This window comes from Sinohyriopsis cumingii, unplaced genomic scaffold (genome assembly GCF_028554795.1).
Source record: "Sinohyriopsis cumingii isolate HCF-2022 unplaced genomic scaffold, ASM2855479v2 utg001176l, whole genome shotgun sequence".
In the NCBI taxonomy this organism is placed as follows: Eukaryota; Metazoa; Mollusca; class Bivalvia; order Unionida; family Unionidae; genus Sinohyriopsis; species Sinohyriopsis cumingii.
Window position 1 is genome coordinate 2,171,698 of NW_028315968.1, and position 22,650 is coordinate 2,194,347.

The window sequence follows — 22,650 nt, forward strand, 5'->3', positions numbered from 1 at the left end:
GTTGCCTGATTATGATGTATTGCAGCGTGTCCAGGTCGGATATAGCCTGCTGCGTTAATCAATCGGCAAAAACATCCCGTTTGACACGCGCTGCATCGCGAGTTTCCTGACCATCCGGTTGAGCGGTGGGGCTAAAATTACATTGTCGTTATGAATCCAACGTCGCAAGATGTATGTCCGAATTTATATTAAATCAGTTGTCACTACTGGAGTGAACAGTTTGTATTTTCTAAAAATATAAAACCAGTCATCATTCTTTGAGTGAAACATTACCACTGTGTACATGAAACCAGCTAATCACTCTTTGAGTGAAACCATATCATTGTTTTTAAATTAACTTATCATTGGCTGAGTGATTAATTGTTTCTTTGTGTGTGTATGTGTGTATATATATATATATATATATATATATATATATATATATATATATATATATATATATAATTTAATCTATTATTGCTAACTGTTCGTTTTATGTTACATCTTACAATTCGTTCCAGTTAGGAACCGTATCATTTTTTCGTTATATTGTTTCAGTTATCGTTCAGTTATTTAACTAAGTGCTCGTCAATGTGTTAAAAAGAGTCTTGTAATTTATGCGCACGAGTTTGGTATTTATAGGTTACTGCATTTGTATGGGAAAATATGAACGAGTTTTGGGATGAAATACTGCACGAACTTGTGAGTGCAGTATATCCTTCCGAAAAAACGAGTTCATATTTTCCCACACAAATGCAGTAACCTTTTTATTATATGCTCATTTTTTTATTCTACCTAAGGTTTAATTATATAAACAAAATACACTACAAAAGCAAAGTAAATGAATGAATACCGTATTCCAAACTAAATACAAAAGCGCAGATTTGTCATTACACAACGACATCATTATTAATGCGCACATAACTCCGCCCAGATAAATTTGAACTTAGTCGCGCGCTCGACATAACTTTCGACAGAAATTGGCGTGTCTAGTTAAAATTTAAATTTGCAGTCATATTGTGAATGAATGCGCATTGCAACAACTTTTCCATTTGATCTGGAATGAATATATTTTGGTATTTTGTTTCGATTCGACGAAAGTTTGTGATTTTGGACTGGATTCATCTGTGCAAATTATGCATGAAATAATACATCGGATTAAAGTGGCGCGGGGGAAGCGTGTTTACGTCTGCAAATGTGTTTCTGTTTCTGTAATTGAATGTTTGAAATCATAACGTGGGAAAAATATGAAGTCTTTCAATTGCAATTATCAAAAAGACCCTATGGAATGTAATGTTTATTTCATTTTGAGTGCAGTAAGGAGGATGCAGTTGCACTTATCATCGAAATTACAGCACAAGTTCGAAATGTGTAATCCAGATTGAAAACCTATGACACGGCTCATGTAATTCGGATTTGCAGAATTAAGAAAGAACATTTTGAGGAAATTCAGGATGTAAAACTGTAAGTATATTTTATTTTGCCATTCTTATCACCAGATAAAGAAGACAGTATATGCCTTGGCACTTGTATGTTATTTGTAAGGACCTAATATTCCGTCTTTTATATAATGTAGCTAGCCTAAATCCGTAACATTGTATCAACGCGGAATGTGCCAAAACAGCTGGGGTTTGTTGCAGTCCACGAAACATGTTTTAGTTCCTTCAGAAACAAATTTAAACAACCACAACGTAAAGAGCGTCTTACGCGAGTGTATATGATTTGTTTACAAATCAAAAGTGCTGGCGTTTGCGTCATTGTTTGTTTACAATAGAAAGTATTTTCTTTATTCACGTGAATGCTATATGTGTATTGTCGCGCGCGTTCAGTATCGGGGAATATTGAACGATTCTGACAATGTAAAGTTAACGGGGAAAAAAATGAGCATACAATAAATGATTTTTTTCTACCTATAATCATCAATAAATAAACATAGTATTTTCGTTTATCATTCTTAGTGTCTTCGTTTTAATCTGACCCCATCCCAGTTCATCTTATTTCAACAGGTTTAGAAATTTCTTTCCACACGCTCAAAAACATCCACATGGACCTGTCATCTTCCTGATCCCACCTCACTGTACCCAACTGGACTTGAGAACGTGTTTAAATCTGATTGAGTTGTTCGCGATTTAATTGTTACTCACATATACGATCATGCATTTGTCTTTTTTTGATATAACCCGTGATGCTGCTGCCACTACTGATACCATCGTTGTCCGCGAAGTAATGTTTTTGCAAGTTGTTTTATCTCGGCGCGGTGATTGCTGGGCTAGACTTTGCAAGCTATATTTTTGACAGCTGACCCCTTTTTCGGACAATGTTGGGGTGGGATTGCAAGGGGTCCGCAAACTTCATTGTTACTTCTGGAGAGGTAAAGACTGCAAACGTAATATATGTAAATAATTCATACCCACCCACTCCACAATGATGACAAATACTTGTTTGTGTTACCGTTTTGTTTTAAATAACATCAAATGTGGTACTGTTAGCACCTTACTTTTTTTTTTTTTAAATTAAGCTTAATTTTAATCTCAGTATCCTTTTGGTCCTATTAATTTGTATCTCAGTATGCTTTTGGTCCTATTAATTTGAATCTCAGTATAATTTTGGTCCTATTAATTTGTATCTCAGTATGTGTTTTGGTCCTAAACTGATGTGTCACTCGGAATGTAATTTAATTTAATATTTAACTTATAATTTAAAATGCCTAGACTTCTTTTAAGCATCTTTCAGATCGTAACCCGTATTTTTGGCATTTATTTAAAAAATATTTAATTACTACCTTGATAAAAAGCTTTGCGAGCTTGTATATTAAGTTATGTGCTATGTATTATGCTTTTTTGATGTGTCTTTTTCAGATCTTGTTAATTTAATGTCTTTATTGTTTTATGTCATGTCGATAAACTGCGCTGTAGAGCTTACGTTGAATGGTTATTCTAAATCATGATGAGTGTGAATAAAAGTAACGATGTAAGTTAATTTAAAGCTGATTTTTACTGTTTCATCTTGTTGCCACCCATTTTTGTTCTTGTGGTGGGATCAAAACCATCATGCATTTCTTCGTGTCCAAAGTACAGTAGATAACGAACTAAACTGATGAGAAAAATACTCTATATTCCATATGGATTGGCTTGCTTAGATTTACTTCTCTGGGTAGAAATGGCGATGTAAATGAAAAATATAGAATTCTACATCATGTTTGCAAATATATTACACTGAACGATGTTGAAAATGTTGTAATACTTCTGTCATTGCTGTAACACTTGTATCATGTATGAAGAAGGCTAATTTAAGTTGTTAGAACTTGTGTCCAATTTCATTGTATCCAGCTGTGACAATATATTATGTTTAAATTTTAAACTATAAATCAATCGCATATTGTACTCGTATTCATTCCTTCTCAAGATTTTAAAAATAAAGTTTCGTAGTTTTGCACACACAAAAATCCTTAAAATTTGCTCATTTTTCTTCGGCTTACTTTAGGAATGTCGGCACCGATGTATAAGGACGCACTTAAATTAAGAAAATACGATTGTTCGATCACAAGTTGGTTATCAGCGACAGTGTTGGTTATCAGCTGGCCTATTACCCGACGATAGTCATGTGATCGCTTCTTGGTCAAAATGGAGGTGGCAAGAGAAGATGGTCCGTTGTTACGTAAGAAAAACAATGTTGATGAGGAGATAGATGGTGTGGATATGACAGAACATTCAAAGAAACGGGTAAATTAAGTTGTATGTTTTATTTTGGAAGGATATTTCAAATGGATCGATATCACTGATTTTCGGAGATATTTTCACGCATAATTTTATGACTCCCACTTTTAACGGCAACGAGTGGGTAGTTTGGTCCCAGGCCCAGGGTAGTTTCAACCCTAAAACTGTATTTTTTTTTTAACGTCATTGCTTGAATATACTTATTTGCGTTCATTTCCGAATTGAATTTCTTTTCTTTTTCTATTACCGGGACAAATACCCAGTTAATGTGCTGATTAAAGATATCCGTTGTGAGGACAAAATCGATGGAGATCATAGTCCTACAATGTGAGACGTTTCCCCTGATATTTATGTTCGGGTGCGATGTATTAATTCTTAAATAACGGTGTTGTGTAGCGACTGACATGGGAACGAGAGGCGGAATTTTCAGGAACATCTCATACACTTGGCAGCACATATCGACGCATTTCTACAAATTCAGGTCATATTGCTTTAGTGGGACTTAACCTATTCTGATGTATTTGTTTCTAATAAATTCAGATTCTCACAGAAGCAAATAGACGTGTTTTCAAGTTCCACAGACTTACATTCAGTTTGCTGGAATGTGATGGAAGCCAGAAAATGCTGGATTAAGTTGAAGTATATTTTATTAACGAAACAAATATATATATATACTAATAATGAAGAATGTGCTTAGATTATAGCTTCATTTCCTTCAGTGTACATACAATCCTTTTAACTGATTTCAGGTGTGTGCTCTTACAGTGTAGGAATGTAAATGGGGAGTACTATGGTGTGTTCCATCACAAAACATATTGGGCATTTTTAATGTTCATTAACATTCTTTCTTTTTTATTTTCAGGTGAGGCAGTGCTTTGTTATATATATATATATATATATATATATATATATATATATATATATATATATATATATATATATATATAAATGATGTTAATAAATTCAGTTTAATTTAGATTGCACAGTCAATAAACTTGATTTTCTTCATGAAATGTGTACTTATTTTATTTTATCTCACAAGTAAGTTATACTAAAGCAAAAGGAACAAACACATTAGGAATTATGCATTGATTACCCTTATTAACTTGTTTTGAACAATTAAATTATTTAATGGTACATTGTTAATTTTCAGATTGATTTTATTTACCTTAACACTGTTTTTTTTTCTTGGAGGAATTATGGTCAGTTTCACAAAGTAACTTTGTGTAAATAATTATTGGCAAAGTACACTAAGTGGAACAACCCAATTTATTTGAGTTAGCTACGCTGTTTGAGTGATAGTACACAGACATGTGTGTAGAAGAATAAAAATTATTATATGTCATTACCTTAAATGAGAATTGTTAAGCCATCTTTATTAAAGCTTATTGCCAAATTTGTGTAATAATAATAATAATTATAATGAGGACTTTGTATAGCACCTAATCTTTAGAAGCTCTAAGCGTTTTACAACATTAGACAACACCTATGAGATAAAAAACATATATTGATATGTTTACAAAAACAAACACCATGAAATTAGAAAACATAGAAAAAGCCATGCTGACAGTATTTAAGGTAGGAAACATTGTTAGGTCTTAAGTTTGTTCCTGCAGTCGAAATATGTGAGTTTTTAGTTCCTTCTTGAATGTGATCACTGTGTCTTTGTGTCTAAGTTCAGTGGGCAATTCATTCCACGTTACTGGGCCCTGTACCATGTGCAAAAAAACGCTGTTCATATGACTTTGATCAGTGGTAATATTTTTTTAAAGTTAGATTTTACTCCATATACAAATTGCAAGATATGATTATTGCATTAGTCAGAACATTGTAGATGTGTAGTTCATTTATTAAGGGAATTTTCTGCTCTGATTATGGAAATGATTAACATCAGCAAAATGAGTAATGTCCAGCAAAACTGAATTACAGAAAAATGAGTAATGTCCAGGAAAACTTAATTACAGAACTCCTGGATGGATTTTGACTTGATGATGTGCAGCAGTTATGGGGAGGATTTTATTTTTTGTGTACACTGCAAACAACATACTGACATAAGTCATCAGTTGACGTAGCAACACCACCCATTATGTCTGCCACTCCCTTACAGCAATACAGATGCAGAATCATCAATTTTTAAAACTCTAAAAAGATATTCAGGAATTTTCTTCAATGGTACCATCCAGTTTCAGATGAACACAAATGATGTTTGTATTACCTTCACCACCCACCCCAAACTATTGAGAGCAGCAAAGACTGCATCTAATTAAGAAAATACTCCTCTGTCAGATGGATTTTTAAGGTTGAAACCAGCAATTCTTTGTTTTTATGTATATCAGATTCTTCAAAGAATGCATGCTATTTTGTATTTATTTATCAGATTTAATTTTCAGTTAAACTGATATATGCTTTTATGAAAATATAATTTGATTCTCAATTTGACAACTTCACTTTTTGGTCAGACAGTGACCTTTTTGGGGACCTCAAGACACTTAAATTATAACAGTGTCAGTATCAGTTTAAAGGGAATGTTTATGTATTTATAAAGAAATTTTTTAATGAAAGTTAAATGCAAAATATTAGTTTGAATAGGTGTAATGCAGTTATAAACTTTATTTTAATTACACAATTGTAAATTAGTTTATGTTAAATATATGCGCACATAACTCCGCCCAGATAAATTTGAACTTAAAGTGCATCAAGACAGAGAGTTATTATAGAGAACATGACCAAACGTAGTCGTTCAGACAAGGAAAGTGACTTAAATTTATCATGACTGATGGGTGACTTAAATTTGTCTTGACAGTTGGGTGACTGATGGCAAATATAAATGTTGTTGCATGTGAATTGCCTCAGAGGGCACTGAAAACGAAATGGACAGGCTCAATATGCTGTAAGCAGAAGCCTAGAGAACACATTGGGTTTCAGTATTTGCCTTTATGGTGGATGCAATCTAAAATAATTATTGATATGCATCTGTTTATTGATAAATGTTAACATAATTTATTTTTGTAAATATATATGCTGGTTTGTTGATTTCTCATTGACAATGCCCAGGGCATCCGATCATGCAACAATATTTACATTCAAAGCAGTGACAAAATTTAGTTAAAGTTTTCATATATGCACTTACAACTGTGTAATTAACACAAAGGTGAAAACTTAGATGTTGTATTGAGAAACAGATCATATTTTGTCTACCAATAATTTTCTGTGTCAAAATGTAATAAAATACATAATCAATGGTACATTGCATATTTGTCTTCCATAATTAGTAAAAGTATATATTTGTAATAGCACAAATGTAATCTGTTTTCTTTGATCTGGCCTGAAATTGCTTTCTGTCATAGTACTCTACAGAGTGAATTACAGAGAAATTTGAAATAAAGAACCAGAAGCAAAGGTTTTTCAAACTGGATCACTGTACAAATGATATATAGAATCTATATTGGGCTTTGGACAGAGACAAGGAAAACCCAGCCAGGCCTCATGGTGAGACAAATAATGTAACACCGTGACTGGGATTTCCTTGTCTCGGTCCAAACCCCAACATAGATTATTTTTCTCACCCAATATTTTCCTTTAAAGTAAAAAGAACTCTTCACTAGTGTAATATAGTTCATGTGCAAATGTTTTCGTGCGGCTCATAAATACAAATATGTTAATGAGGGCTTATATGCATGAGCAAAGAAAAATAACAACATAAAATATCGTATAGTAATGAGGTATTATCACATTTAATATATGAATGTTATATGAAATTGAGAATAAATAATTAATATTATTACAAGAAACTTTCATTTTCATCAGTTCCAATTTTGAAAAGTTAAATTGTAAATAATGAAATAATATTGGGGACTCAGCTCTACTATAGTTATATTTAGTACAAGCTGTAACGAAGAGTAGGATGTTGCATTGGATTATTAATGGGTAATTGGTGATCTGTGTCGCTATCCTATATAGCTCTCATTTTCTTTGGAGGAGGTGAAACTGTTTGTGGCATACTTGTGTTGTCCTTAATATTGATTGTAAAATTACCCCCGTGTATAAAAGACCCTCCAAATACGGAACCTAGCAGATAACCATTGCTAAACTTTCAAGTTCACGGATTCTTTGAAAATTAAGTTTTCTGTCTTGGAAATATGGCAAGTGCTACAGTGAAATTTGCTTATGGAATAATGTGTTGACGGATAAATGATTCTTTCTGGCTGGAAGTGCATTATTTGTCATTAAATATTGTAGGTATTTTTTTTTTATCAACTGGGGCACAATGGAGATGCTTAACAAAATTAGAATAAAGCATGTTTGACATAACATTTCTGGCTGTTAATAAGTTTGTTGTTAGGAGAGTTGGGAAGCTATGAAGTGTATAGCCCCTATAGTCTATGTGCATCGATCAGTGTTTTCTGTCATAGTTAATTTAACACAGCATTGAGAATTTTATCCTATCTGTAGCAGTCATTTTTCAGGTCAGCGTCATTAAATGTAGCTATAATTTGTTTCACACGAAGTATTTAAAACTAGTTAGGTAGCTTTAGCTACATTTCATGACGCTGACCTGAAAATGTACTGAGCTAGGCCTGCATATAGGATAAAATTGACCATTCTGTATGGAACAAGCTAGCGTAATACCAAAAAGCTCAACATCTTATGCGTGTCTGTCTTTGTCTCTCTCGAAATGTTATTGTATGGTGTGTTCTCAATGATTAACATTAAGATACTATCTTTTCTTATATATTTGTTGTTGTTGTTGTTGTTTGATTTTAGAACAACTACATCAGGCACAGCAGAAGACAACAAGGGTTTCTTTTTTTAAAAGTAGTTCTGAGCGCGTGGACACCAGCACTGAAACGACTAGTATGAGATGACTAGACTGGGATAAGAAAAGTAAGGTTAGCAAAACAGCTAGATATCTCTGTCGCATGGGTGAGAAACACATTTCCATGAGTCAGAAGCATGTCTTATTGTGATGGAAACAGGTCCTTTTAGTCAGAATACGGTCTTTTGCATTGGAAACAGGTCTTTGGTGGCTTTGCTTACTATAAAAGTGTTTACATATGGTAGTCAAAATATTTATCGTAAGTAATTTTTGTTGCAATAATTTTAATTATATCTACTATATTTTCATTGTAGGTTTTGGCCATCCTGTGCTTTCTTTTTGAGTCATCACTGCTTTAATTATTTCTTCTCTTTATTTTCTTTTTATCACTGTTCCAGGCTACATAGATGTTGATAACTTAAATTCATTTATAAGAAAAGCTGTTAAAGGGAATAAGACTCGGCCTTGTGTGTTGGAATTTTCTGCATACATGAGCACTAAAGTTGACAAATCTCTCTCTCACTCTCTCTCTCTCTCTCTCTTTCAGTCTTTCTCAGTAAAATAATGAATAATGGTGATCACCATGTTAACGTTCAGTCAACTGTTTTTCTTCACTTTTAGGATTTTACGGGTAACCTTGCACTGGCCATTTTGGCATGTATATTGGGATCGTCCTTCCAGTTTGGTTACAATACTGGAGTTGTGAATTCACCAGCAAAGGTAAAAATTCATCTATCAGCTATCCCAATGTTGAATTTAAAAATGAAGGGATTTTGTTTTATAGATTACTCTTGTTTCTGTTATATAATCAGTTTTGATAAACCACCCCATTCACAACATAAATTATCGACTCTAGATGGGTGGTATCTTAATAGAGATAAAACTCAATTGATAATATTATGCAGCAAAATTGATCCATGCATTAAGAATTAGTTTTAATTTTTTTTTATTATTCAAGTCAGGGTTTACATGATGTGGCTTGATGGGATTGTTATGCAGATACTGTGGTAGGTGGTGGGGTGGGGTGGGGTGGGGTGCTTCCAATATTTATTAACATTATTGTAGAAGTCTGACCCATGCTTGATTTCGGTTGGAAGTTAAATTAGTAAAAGATAGATGTAAAGCTCCAAGCCCCCAGTCAGCAATGCCGATGGTTAAATGATTGAATATACAAAAAAGTGAAATTCAACTAATATCAATTTAATGACAATTCAATAATCAAATGATTAAAATTTCCCAAGTACTCTCCTTCCACTCTACCTTGTTAGAGCCTATTGCATCATTTGATTTGTAGTGTGAGATAGCTTTCCACCTGTCCTTGTATTCTACTCATCCGTGTATTCTTCTCTCCTGTTCCTACAATTCTTTCTTCTCTTCCTCCTGACTTTCTCCAAATTCCTTCTTCTTGACTTCTCTATGCCCCTCCTCCTATACTTTCTCCTCCTTGACTCTTTCCACTGACTAGACTTGTTTACTTCGACTGCTCTGCTAGTCTTACTTCCGACTCGGGACTCAGTTGAATGCGAAGTTCTGTGTCCCCTAAAAAGCTTCCTTTTTTAAATATGCAGGTAAATTAAACACTACAAAGGTAATTCTCCATACTAAACGATCCTAGTAACTAAGTATACATACTACACGTAATTACAATTGTAATGCTGTAATATTCTGCAAAAATTGAGCAAATAACATACAGACCTTTACGAAACATGTCTTTCCTTAGAATCTCCTAAGTTTTCCTGCCAAATTACAAGCGGCTTTCTCGGAGTAATCCTGTTTGCTCAGCAATCTTCCCATGGGGAACTAAATTTTCACTTGCTAGTTAGAAGCTATAATTTGGATCAAAATTGTTATCACACACTCCATCTCGATTCCAATTGGATGTCTCTTTGGTTCGATCCAATCAAACTTAGTGGACAATGTCCTGCTCACTGTCTGTCCATGTAGGGGTGAATTTGGAACACATCCCCGTCCTTGTGGATTCCTCTGATCTTTGTAACACATAGGTGGGAAGTCACTCGATCTAAAGCCTGTGCCAATCTAAGTGTCAAATCGCCTCTCTGGTCATGGTAACCTTGCATAAGAGATTAACTCACTTGGCAGGTGGCTATCTGTAGTTAGTTTCAGTTCCCTAGAATGATCATTTAGAATGCTGTGTTGTTTTCTCAATATAAGTAAAACAACATGTCCAATCATACCAAAGAAACTTACATGAGCAAACACATAACATTGACTATACTATATATGGAAAAGTAATTTACCATGATTAAATGAAACAAGAAGGAATGGAAAAATATGCTAAGCAACATGCGTGCAAAAAATGAATTCCAAATAAATATATTAATTAGTAAATAGTATTAAATGTTCTAAGTGTAGGCTATAAAGATATAGTGTAGGCTGTAATGAATAAATATATAGTGTGGGCTGTAAGGAATAAAGATATAATATAGTGTGGGCTGTAAAGAATAAAGATATAGTGTAGGCTGTAATGAATAAATATATAGTGTGGACTTTAAGGAATAAAGATATAGGGTAGGCTGTAAGGAACAAATATATAGTGTGGGCTGTAAGGAATAATGATATAGTGTGGGCTGTAAGGAATAAAGTTATAGTGTGGGCTGTAAGGAATAAAGATACAGTGTAGGCTGTAATGAATAAATATATAGTGTGGGCTGTAAGGAATAAAGATATAATATAGTGTGGGCTGTAAGGAATAAAGATATAGTGTAGGCTGTAAGGAATACAGATATAGTGTAGGCTGTAAGGAACAAATATATAGTGTGGGCTGTAAGGAATAAAGATATAATATAGTGTGGGCTGTAAGGAATAAAGATATAATATAGTGTGGGCTGTAAGGAATAAAGATATAGTGTGGGCTGTAAGGAATGAAGATATAATATAGTGTGGGCTGTAAGGAAAAAAGTTATAATATAGCGTGGGCTGTAAGGAATAAAGATATAGTGTAGGCTGTAAGGAACACATATCTAGTGTGGGCTGTAAGGAATAAAGATATAGTGTAGGCTGCAATGAAAAAATATATTGTGTGGGCTGTAAGGAATAAAGATATAATATTGTGTGGGCTGTAAGGAATAAAGATATAGTGTAGGCTATAAGGAATAAAGATATAGTGTAGGCTGTAAGGAACAAATATATAGTGTTAGCTATAAGGAATAAAGATATAATGTAGTGTGGGCTGTAAGGAATAAAGATATAATATAGTGTGGTCTGTAAGGAATAAAGATATAGTGTAGGCTGTAAGGAACAAATATATAGTGTGGGCTGTAAGGAATAATGATATAGTGTGGGCTGTAAGGAATAAAGTTATAGTGTGGGCTGTAAGGAATAAAGATACAGTGTAGGCTGTAATGAATAAATATATAGTGTGGGCTGTAAGGAATAAAGATATAATATAGTGTGGGCTGTAAGGAATAAAGATATAGTGTAGGCTGTAAGGAATACAGATATAGTGTAGGCTGTAAGGAACAAATATATAGTGTGGGCTGTAAGGAATAAAGATATAATATAGTGTGGGCTGTAAGGAATAAAGATATAATATAGTGTGGGCTGTAAGGAATAAAGATATAGTGTGGGCTGTAAGGAATGAAGATATAATATAGTGTGGGCTGTAAGGAAAAAAGTTATAATATAGCGTGGGCTGTAAGGAATAAAGATATAGTGTAGGCTGTAAGGAACACATATCTAGTGTGGGCTGTAAGGAATAAAGATATAGTGTAGGCTGCAATGAAAAAATATATTGTGTGGGCTGTAAGGAATAAAGATATAATATTGTGTGGGCTGTAAGGAATAAAGATATAGTGTAGGCTATAAGGAATAAAGATATAGTGTAGGCTGTAAGGAACAAATATATAGTGTTAGCTATAAGGAATAAAGATATAATGTAGTGTGGGCTGTAAGGAATAAAGATATAATATAGTGTGGTCTGTAAGGAATAAAGATATAGTGTAGGCTGTAAGGAACAAATATATAGTGTGGGCTGTAAGGAATAAAGATATAGTGTGGGCTGTAAGGAATAAAGTTATAATATAGTGTGGGCTGTAAGGAATAAAGATATAGTGTAGGCTGTAAGGAATAAAGATATAATAGAGTGTGGGCTGTAAGGAATACAGATATAGTGTAGGCTGTAAGGAATACAGATATAGTGTAGGCTGTAAGGAATAAAGATATATAGTGTGGGCTGTAAGGAATAAAGATATAATATAGTGTGGGCTGTAAGGAAAAATATAATATAGTGTGGGCTGTAGGGAATAAATATATAATTTCATGTGGGCTGTAAGGAATAAAGATATAATATAGTGTGGGCTGTAAGGAATAAATATATAATTTAGTGTGGGCTGTAAGGAATAGAGATATAATATAGTGTGGGCTGTAAGAAATAAAGATAAAGTGTGGGCTCAGTAGTAAAGCTGAATTAACCTTGGTACATACCTGCTACCTAAATAACTTGAGACTGCATATGTCAACTGTTGTCAAGTACTGTATTGTTGCAAAGGAAAATGTGTTATCTGGCCATAGAAATGGTTATAAAAATATTGGCTAGATTGGTCACTAAGCCAAAATATTGTGGTGATTTTGCTGTATACGGAAAGTGTCAGATATGCACTTTTTGCTTTGTTGATGATAAGGGAATATCTCGTTGCAGATTCTATACCATTTTTTATAAAAATTAGCTTAAAGGATGATTTGTGGTGTTGAAGAAAAATATTAAGAATTTTAGTTATTGCTTTATGTTTAGAAATGGTTTTGGAAATGGTATTATAGTTATTTCAGTTATTTTTTATGTGAACATGTACTCCCAGTTGTATGATATTGAGAGTGAGAGTGCTCTTAAAACTCACTTATTTTGACTTATTTTAACAAACTTTAAGACCTAATAATGTTCCCTACCTTAAATATTTTCAGCATGTTATTTATGTTTTTTTAATTTCATGGTGTTTTTTTTGTTGTAATAATATCATTATATGTTTTTTTATATTTTTATGTTATAGGTGTTGTCTAATGTTGTAAAGCGCTTAGAGCTTCTAAAGATTAGGCACTATACAAAGTCCTCATTATTATTATTATTAATATTATTATTATTATTATTATTATTATTATTATTATTACTATGATTATGATTAATATAATAATCTCAACATGGTTGATATTGATTAAAAAAGTAATAATTATAATACTATGATTATCATTGTCATCAACATTATTATTATTATTTGAATATTATATTTATTATTATTTTCCTTTTTATTTAGGTAATAAAATCATTCTATAATGAGACCTATATTAGTAGAACTGGTGACATAATGAGTAACAACACCTTGACATTGCTATGGGCAGTCACAGTATCCATTTTTGCAGTGGGAGGCATGATTGGAGGTTTCAGCGCTGGATATTGGGCAAACAGATTTGGAAGGTTTGGCCACAGAATGTGTTAATACTTATCTATACACACTTTTAAGTCCTTAAAATAATAAAATCAGTTTCTGTACATGTTTTGGCAATCTCTTGCTGAATAGATTAAGTCCAGTTTTCATAAGGTTGAATTTTGTACTAATGATATGTGATGCAAAGGTACTGTTACAAACACCAGTATAAGTCTTCCTGTTTTATTTGGTTGTCTCCCATGAAACATAAGGTCACATAATGAAAAATCAAGTTATAAATTACATATTAGCAAAGTTTTATCAGGCTCTGCCAGCTCCTTTAATATTCAATGTCTAACACGTACACAGAATAAGCATGGTGCATTGTAACAGGAATTGACCTGAATGGATGCTTGGATTAAATGACAATGCAACACAATGTGATGAAAGATGAAAGTTTATGAAATGAATTAACAAAAATATGTATATACTCTAAAAATCGTGTGATTCTTTCACGCTCTAAACATATGACTCATTCAGTTACTTCACATAAAAATTTACAAATTGGAAAACAAAAATGTGATTCATATATTCAAAAATGAAGGTAAGATTCATACAATCTCATGTAATGAAAGTAAGATTCATACAATCTCATGTAATGAAAGTAAGATTAATATAATCTCATGTAATGAAAGTAAGATTCATACAATCTCATGTAATGAAAGTAAGATTAATATAATCTCATGTAATGAAAGTAAGATTCATACAATCTCATGTAATGAAAGTAAGATTAATATAATCTCTTGTAATGAAAGTAAGATTCATACAATCTCATGTAATGAAAGTAAGATTAATATAATCTCATGTAATGAAAGTAAGATTCATATAATCTCATGTAATGAAAGTAAGATTCATATAATCTCGTGTAATGAAAGTAAGATTCACATAATCTCATGTAATGAAAGTAAGATTCACATAATCTCGTGTAATGAAAGTAAGATTCACATAATCTCATGTAATGAAAGTAAAATTCACATAATCTCGTGTAATGAAAGTAAGATTCACATAATCTCATGTAATGAAAGTAAAATTCACATAATCTCATGTAATGAAAGTAAGATTCATATAATCTCATGTAATGAAAGTAAGATTCACATAATCTCGTGTAATGAAAGTAAGATTCATATAATCTCATGTAATGAAAGTAAGATTCATACAGTCTCATGTAATGAAAGTAAGATTCATACAATCTCATGTAATGAAAGTAAGATTAATATAATCTCATGTAATGAAAGTAAGATTCATACAATCTCATGTAATGAAAGTAAGATTAATATAATCTCATGTAATGAAAGTAAGATTAATATAATCTCATGTAATGAAAGTAAGATTCATACAATCTCATGTAATGAAAGTAAGATTAATATAATCTCATGTAATGAAAGTAAGATTCATACAATCTCATGTAATGAAAGTAAGATTAATATAATCTCTTGTAATGAAAGTAAGATTCATACAATCTCATGTAATGAAAGTAAGATTAATATAATCTCATGTAATGAAAGTAAGATTCATATAATCTCATGTAATGAAAGTAAGATTCATATAATCTCATGTAATGAAAGTAAGATTCACATAATCTCGTGTAATGAAAGTAAGATTCATATAATCTCATGTAATGAAAGTAAGATTCACATAATCTCGTGTAATGAAAGTAAGATTCACATAATCTCATGTAATGAAAGTAAGATTCATATAATCTCATGTAATGAAAGTAAGATTCATATAATCTCATGTAATGAAAGTAAGATTCACATAATCTCGTGTAATGAAAGTAAGATTCATATAATCTCATGTAATGAAAGTAAGATTCATACAGTCTCATGTAATGAAAGTAAGATTCATACAATCTCATGTAATGAAAGTAAGATTAATATAATCTCATGTAATGAAAGTAAGATTAATATAATCTCATGTAATGAAAGTAAGATTAATATAATCTCATGTAATGAAAGTAAGATTCATACAATCTCATGTAATGAAAGTAAGATTCATACAATCTCATGTAATGAAAGTAAGATTCATATAATCTCATGTAATGAAAGTAAGATTCATATAAGCTCATGTAATGAAAGTAAGATTCATATAATCTCATGTAATGAAAGTAAGATTCATATAAACTCATGTAATGAAAGTAAGATTCATATAATCTCATGTAATGAAAGTAAGATTAATATAATCTCATGTAATGAAAGTAAGATTCACATAATCTCATGTAATGAAAGTAAGATTAATATAATCTCATGTAATGAAAGTAAGATTCACATAATCTCATGTAATGAAAGTAAGATTCACATAATCTCATGTATTGAAAGTAAGATTCACATAATCTCATGTAATGAAAGTAAGATTCACACATAATCTCATGTAATGAAAGTAAGATTAATATAATCTCATGTAATGAAAGTAAGATTCATACAATCTCATGTAATGAAAGTAAGATTAATATAATCTCATGTAATGAAAGTAAGATTCATACAATCTCATGTAATGAAAGTAAGATTAATATAATCTCTTGTAATGAAAGTAAGATTCATACAATCTCATGTAATGAAAGTAAGATTAATATAATCTCATGTAATGAAAGTAAGATTCATATAATCTCATGTAATGAAAGTAAGATTCATATAATCTCATGTAATGAAAGTAAGATTCATATAATCTCATGTAATGAAAGTAAGATTCACATAATCTCGTGTAATGAAAGTAAGATTCACATAATCTCATGTAATGAAAGTAAAATTCACATAATCTCGTGTAATGAAAGTAAGATTCACATAATCTCATGTAATGAAAGTAAAATTCACATAATCTCATGTAATGAAAGTAAGATTCATATAATCTCATGTAATGAAAGTAAGATTCACATAATCTCGTGTAATGAAAGTAAGATTCATATAATCTCATGTAATGAAAGTAAGATTCATACAGTCTCATGTAATGAAAGTAAGATTCATACAATCTCATGTAATGAAAGTAAGATTAATATAATCTCATGTAATGAAAGTAAGATTCATACAATCTCATGTAATGAAAGTAAGATTAATATAATCTCATGTAATGAAAGTAAGATTAATATAATCTCATGTAATGAAAGTAAGATTCATACAATCTCATGTAATGAAAGTAAGATTAATATAATCTCATGTAATGAAAGTAAGATTCATACAATCTCATGTAATGAAAGTAAGATTAATATAATCTCTTGTAATGAAAGTAAGATTCATACAATCTCATGTAATGAAAGTAAGATTAATATAATCTCATGTAATGAAAGTAAGATTCATATAATCTCATGTAATGAAAGTAAGATTCATATAATCTCATGTAATGAAAGTAAGATTCACATAATCTCGTGTAATGAAAGTAAGATTCATATAATCTCATGTAATGAAAGTAAGATTCACATAATCTCGTGTAATGAAAGTAAGATTCACATAATCTCATGTAATGAAAGTAAGATTCATATAATCTCATGTAATGAAAGTAAGATTCATATAATCTCATGTAATGAAAGTAAGATTCACATAATCTCGTGTAATGAAAGTAAGATTCATATAATCTCATGTAATGAAAGTAAGATTCATACAGTCTCATGTAATGAAAGTAAGATTCATACAATCTCATGTAATGAAAGTAAGATTAATATAATCTCATGTAATGAAAGTAAGATTAATATAATCTCATGTAATGAAAGTAAGATTAATATAATCTCATGTAATGAAAGTAAGATTCATACAATCTCATGTAATGAAAGTAAGATTCATACAATCTCATGTAATGAAAGTAAGATTCATATAATCTCATGTAATGAAAGTAAGATTCATATAAGCTCATGTAATGAAAGTAAGATTCATATAATCTCATGTAATGAAAGTAAGATTCATATAAACTCATGTAATGAAAGTAAGATTCATATAATCTCATGTAATGAAAGTAAGATTAATATAATCTCATGTAATGAAAGTAAGATTCACATAATCTCATGTAATGAAAGTAAGATTAATATAATCTCATGTAATGAAAGTAAGATTCACATAATCTCATGTAATGAAAGTAAGATTCACATAATCTCATGTATTGAAAGTAAGATTCACATAATCTCATGTAATGAAAGTAAGATTCACACATAATCTCATGTAATGAAAGTAAGATTCACATAATCTCATGTAATGAAAGTAAGATTCATACAATCTCATGTAATGAAAGTAAGATTAATATAATCTCATGTAATGAAAGTAAGATTCATATAATCTCATGTAATGAAAGTAAGATTCATATAATCTCATGTAATGAAAGTAAGATTCATATAATCTCATGTAATGAAAGTAAGATTCACATAATCTCGTGTAATGAAAGTAAGATTCATATAATCTCATGTAATGAAAGTAAGATTCACATAATCTCGTGTAATGAAAGTAAGATTCACATAATCTCATGTAATGAAAGTAAGATTCATATAATCTCATGTAATGAAAGTAAGATTCATATAATCTCATGTAATGAAAGTAAGATTCACATAATCTCGTGTAATGAAAGTAAGATTCATATAATCTCATGTAATGAAAGTAAGATTCATACAGTCTCATGTAATGAAAGTAAGATTCATACAATCTCATGTAATGAAAGTAAGATTAATATAATCTCATGTAATGAAAGTAAGATTAATATAATCTCATGTAATGAAAGTAAGATTAATATAATCTCATGTAATGAAAGTAAGATTCATACAATCTCATGTAATGAAAGTAAGATTCATACAATCTCATGTAATGAAAGTAAGATTCATATAATCTCATGTAATGAAAGTAAGATTCATATAAGCTCATGTAATGAAAGTAAGATTCATATAATCTCATGTAATGAAAGTAAGATTCATATAAACTCATGTAATGAAAGTAAGATTCATATAATCTCATGTAATGAAAGTAAGATTAATATAATCTCATGTAATGAAAGTAAGATTCACATAATCTCATGTAATGAAAGTAAGATTAATATAATCTCATGTAATGAAAGTAAGATTCACATAATCTCATGTAATGAAAGTAAGATTCACATAATCTCATGTAGTGAAAGTAAGATTCACATAATCTCATGTAATGAAAGTAAGATTCACACATAATCTCATGTAATGAAAGTAAGATTCACATAATCTCATGTAATGAAAGTAAGATTCACATAATCTCATGTAATGAAAGTAAGATTCACATAATCTCATGTAATGAAAGTAAGATTCATATAATCTCATGTAATGAAAGTAAGATTCACATAATCTCATGTAATGAAAGTAAGATTCATACAATCTCATGTAATGAAAGTAAGATTAATATAATCTCATGTAATGAAAGTAAGATTCATACAATCTCATGTAATGAAAGTAAGATTAATATAATCTCATGTAATGAAAGTAAGATTCATACAATCTCATGTAATGAAAGTAAGATTCATACAATCTCGTGTAATGAAAGTAAGATTAATATAATCTCATGTAATGAAAGTAAGATTCATACAATCTCATGTAATGAAAGTAAGATTAATATAATCTCATGTAGTGAAAGTAAGATTCATATAATCTCATGTAATGAAAGTAAGATTAATATAATCTCATGTAGTGAAGGTAAGATTCAAATAATCTCATGTAATGAAAGTAAGATTCACATAATCTCATGTAGTGAAAGTAAGATTCACATAATCTCATGTAATGAAAGTAAGATTCACATAATCTCATGTAATGAAAGTAAGATTCACATAATCTCATGTAATGAAAGTAAGATTCATATAATCTCATGTAATGAAGGTAAGATTCATATAATCTCATGTAATGAAAGTAAGATTCAAATAATCTCATGTAATGAAAGTAACATTCATATAATCTCATGTAATGAAAGTAAGATTCGTATAATCTCATGTAATGAAAGTAACGTTCACATAATCTCATGTAATGAAAGTAAGTTTCAAATAATCTCATGTAATGAAAGTAAGGTTCATATAATCTCATGTAATGAAAGTAAGATTCATATAATCTCATGTAATGAAAGTAAGATTCATACAATCTCATGTAATGAAAGTAAGATTCATACAATCTCGTGTAATGAAAGTAAGATTAATATAATCTCATGTAATGAAAGTAAGATTCATACAATCTCATGTAATGAAAGTAAGATTAATATAATCTCATGTAGTGAAAGTAAGATTCATATAATCTCATGTAATGAACGTAAGATTAATATAATCTCATGTAGTGAAAGTAAGATTCACATAATCTCATGTAATGAAAGTAAGTTTCAAATAATCTCATGTAATGAAAGTAAGGTTCATATAATCTCATGTAATGAAAGTAAGATTAATATAATCTCATGTAATGAAAGTAAGATTCATACAATCTCATGTAATGAAAGTAAGATTCATACAATCTCGTGTAATGAAAGTAAGATTAATATAATCTCATGTAATGAAAGTAAGATTCATACAATCTCATGTAATGAAAGTAAGATTAATATAATCTCATGTAGTGAAAGTAAGATTCATACAATCTCATGTAATGAAAGTAAGATTAATATAATCTCATGTAGTGAAAGTAAGATTCAAATAATCTCATGTAATGAAAGTAAGATTCACATAATCTCATGTAGTGAAAGTAAGATTCACATAATCTCATGTAATGAAAGTAAGATTCATATAATCTCATGTAATGAAAGTAAGATTCACATAATCTCATGTAATGAAAGTAAGATTCACATAATCTCATGTAATGAAAGTAAGATTCATATAATCTCATGTAATGAAAGTAAGATTCATATAATCTCATGTAATGAAAGTAAGATTCAAATAATCTCATGTAATGAAAGTAACATTCATATAATCTCATGTAATGAAAGTAAGATTCATATAATCTCATGTAATGAAAGTAAGATTCAAATAATCTCATGTAATGAAAGTAAGATTCACATAATCTCATGTAATGAAAGTAAGTTTCAAATAATCTCATGTAATGAAAGTAAGGTTCATATAATCTCATGTAATGAAAGTAAGATTCATATAATCTCATGTAATGAAAGTAAGATTCAAATAATCTCATGTAATGAAAGTAAGATTCACATAATCTCATGTATTGAAAGTAAGATTCATATAATCTCATGTAATGAAAGTAAGATTCACATAATCTCATGTAATGAAAGTAAGATTCACATAATCTCATGTAATGAAATTAAAATTCAAATAATCTCGTGTAATGAAAATGACTCAATTGTACTCAATTGAAACGATCAGTTGAAACAAACATATGACTCTTGACAAACATTTGACTTGTGATTCAGTGATTTGTAGAGCTGTATCACTCAATACTTGTAAAAACTTGCAAACGTGTCCATTGTCAAATCATACAGTTCTCCTGAATTCTTGGGTTGGCTCACACTTGTATTGGCCACAGACACCCTTCATGGATCCACCATGTGCACAAGTTTACAAATCAGCAGTTCCGTCCTTGTATGGCCTTGATGGTCACACCAGCTTGCTACCCCATACAGACATACAGACAGCCAGGCCCACAGCTTGATATATCAGTACACACATGATGCACATATAGCTACAATAAAACCAAACTGGTCGTAATAACAGGTACAGGATTAAAATCTATAGGTACATGCTACTAAATTAAACTCTTAATAGCAACTTGTAACATTTCCAAAAAGGCAACATTTCACCCTACAACAATTAAAAACTGAATATGCTTCACATATCAAATAAAATAAAAATGTAATACTTACCCCTATGGCAGTAGAACAAAAAAGGAGAATGTACACTCCTTGACAAGATCCAAAAGACCATTAGAGAAGAAACTTGTCTTAAATCTACAGGAGAATGAGTATTAGTAAGGGTAAAATACCCGTGCATACCGTGCTTTTTGTGTCTCGCTGCAAGTGATCTACAACAAGATACATGCTAGTTCAGTTGCTTAGCTAGAAAAACAATTATCCACTTTAGCTAATGTTTTACGCATGTACGACAAAAAAATGATCAAATCGTTTTAAGGCAAAACCAAGTTATTTCTTGTCTTATTCAGTGACATGCATAATAAAATACATCCAGTATCCGACCTGTACACAGGATAAGCATGATGGGTAATAAAATACATCCAATGACCAATTGGTACACAGAATAAGCATGATTGGTAATAAAATCATCAAGTATCCAAAATTTAGACAGAATAAGGGGGCCCTGAGTGGCCGAGTGATCTAAAGCGCTGTCCGTTATGGATCACTGCCATCTCACCTCTGTCTGCGTGGGTTCGAGTCTCGGATTAAGCCAATGTGGGTATGTGAGAAAGCTTGCCAGTAGCTTCTCGAGGGTCGGTGGTTCTTTCCGGGGATTTCCCGTGTTCTTTCTCCACCATTAATACTGGCCACCATGTATAGCCTATCATGTGCTGAAAAATGGCATTAAACCTTTCAACAACAACAACAACGACAGAATAAGCGTGATGAGTAATAAAATACATGAGAACCCAACTGGTACACCAAATAAACATGGTGGGTAATAAAATATATCCTGTGTTCAATTAGTATTCAGAATAACTATCCTACCAGTATATAGAATTAGCATGATGGATAATAAAATACATCCAGTGTTCACAGAATATGCATAATGGTAATAAAATACATCCAGTATCTAATTGGTACACATAATAAGCATGATGGGTAAT

At 30.9% G+C, this 22,650-nt stretch overlaps 1 protein-coding gene across 1 annotated transcript in view; it reads left to right on the forward strand.

The window, feature by feature from the left end:
* Positions 1-3,598: 3,598 nt before the first annotated feature.
* Positions 3,599-22,650, forward strand: part of LOC149772767 (solute carrier family 2, facilitated glucose transporter member 3-like) — a 73,832-nt gene continuing 54,780 nt past the window's right edge. The window contains exons 1-3 of the mRNA XM_089947306.1: positions 3,599-3,701; positions 9,133-9,231; positions 13,776-13,936. Of these exons, the coding sequence (XP_089803432.1) occupies positions 3,603-3,701; positions 9,133-9,231; positions 13,776-13,936 (359 nt within the window). The 5' untranslated portion in view covers positions 3,599-3,602. The remainder of the gene's footprint in view (positions 3,702-9,132; positions 9,232-13,775; positions 13,937-22,650) is intronic.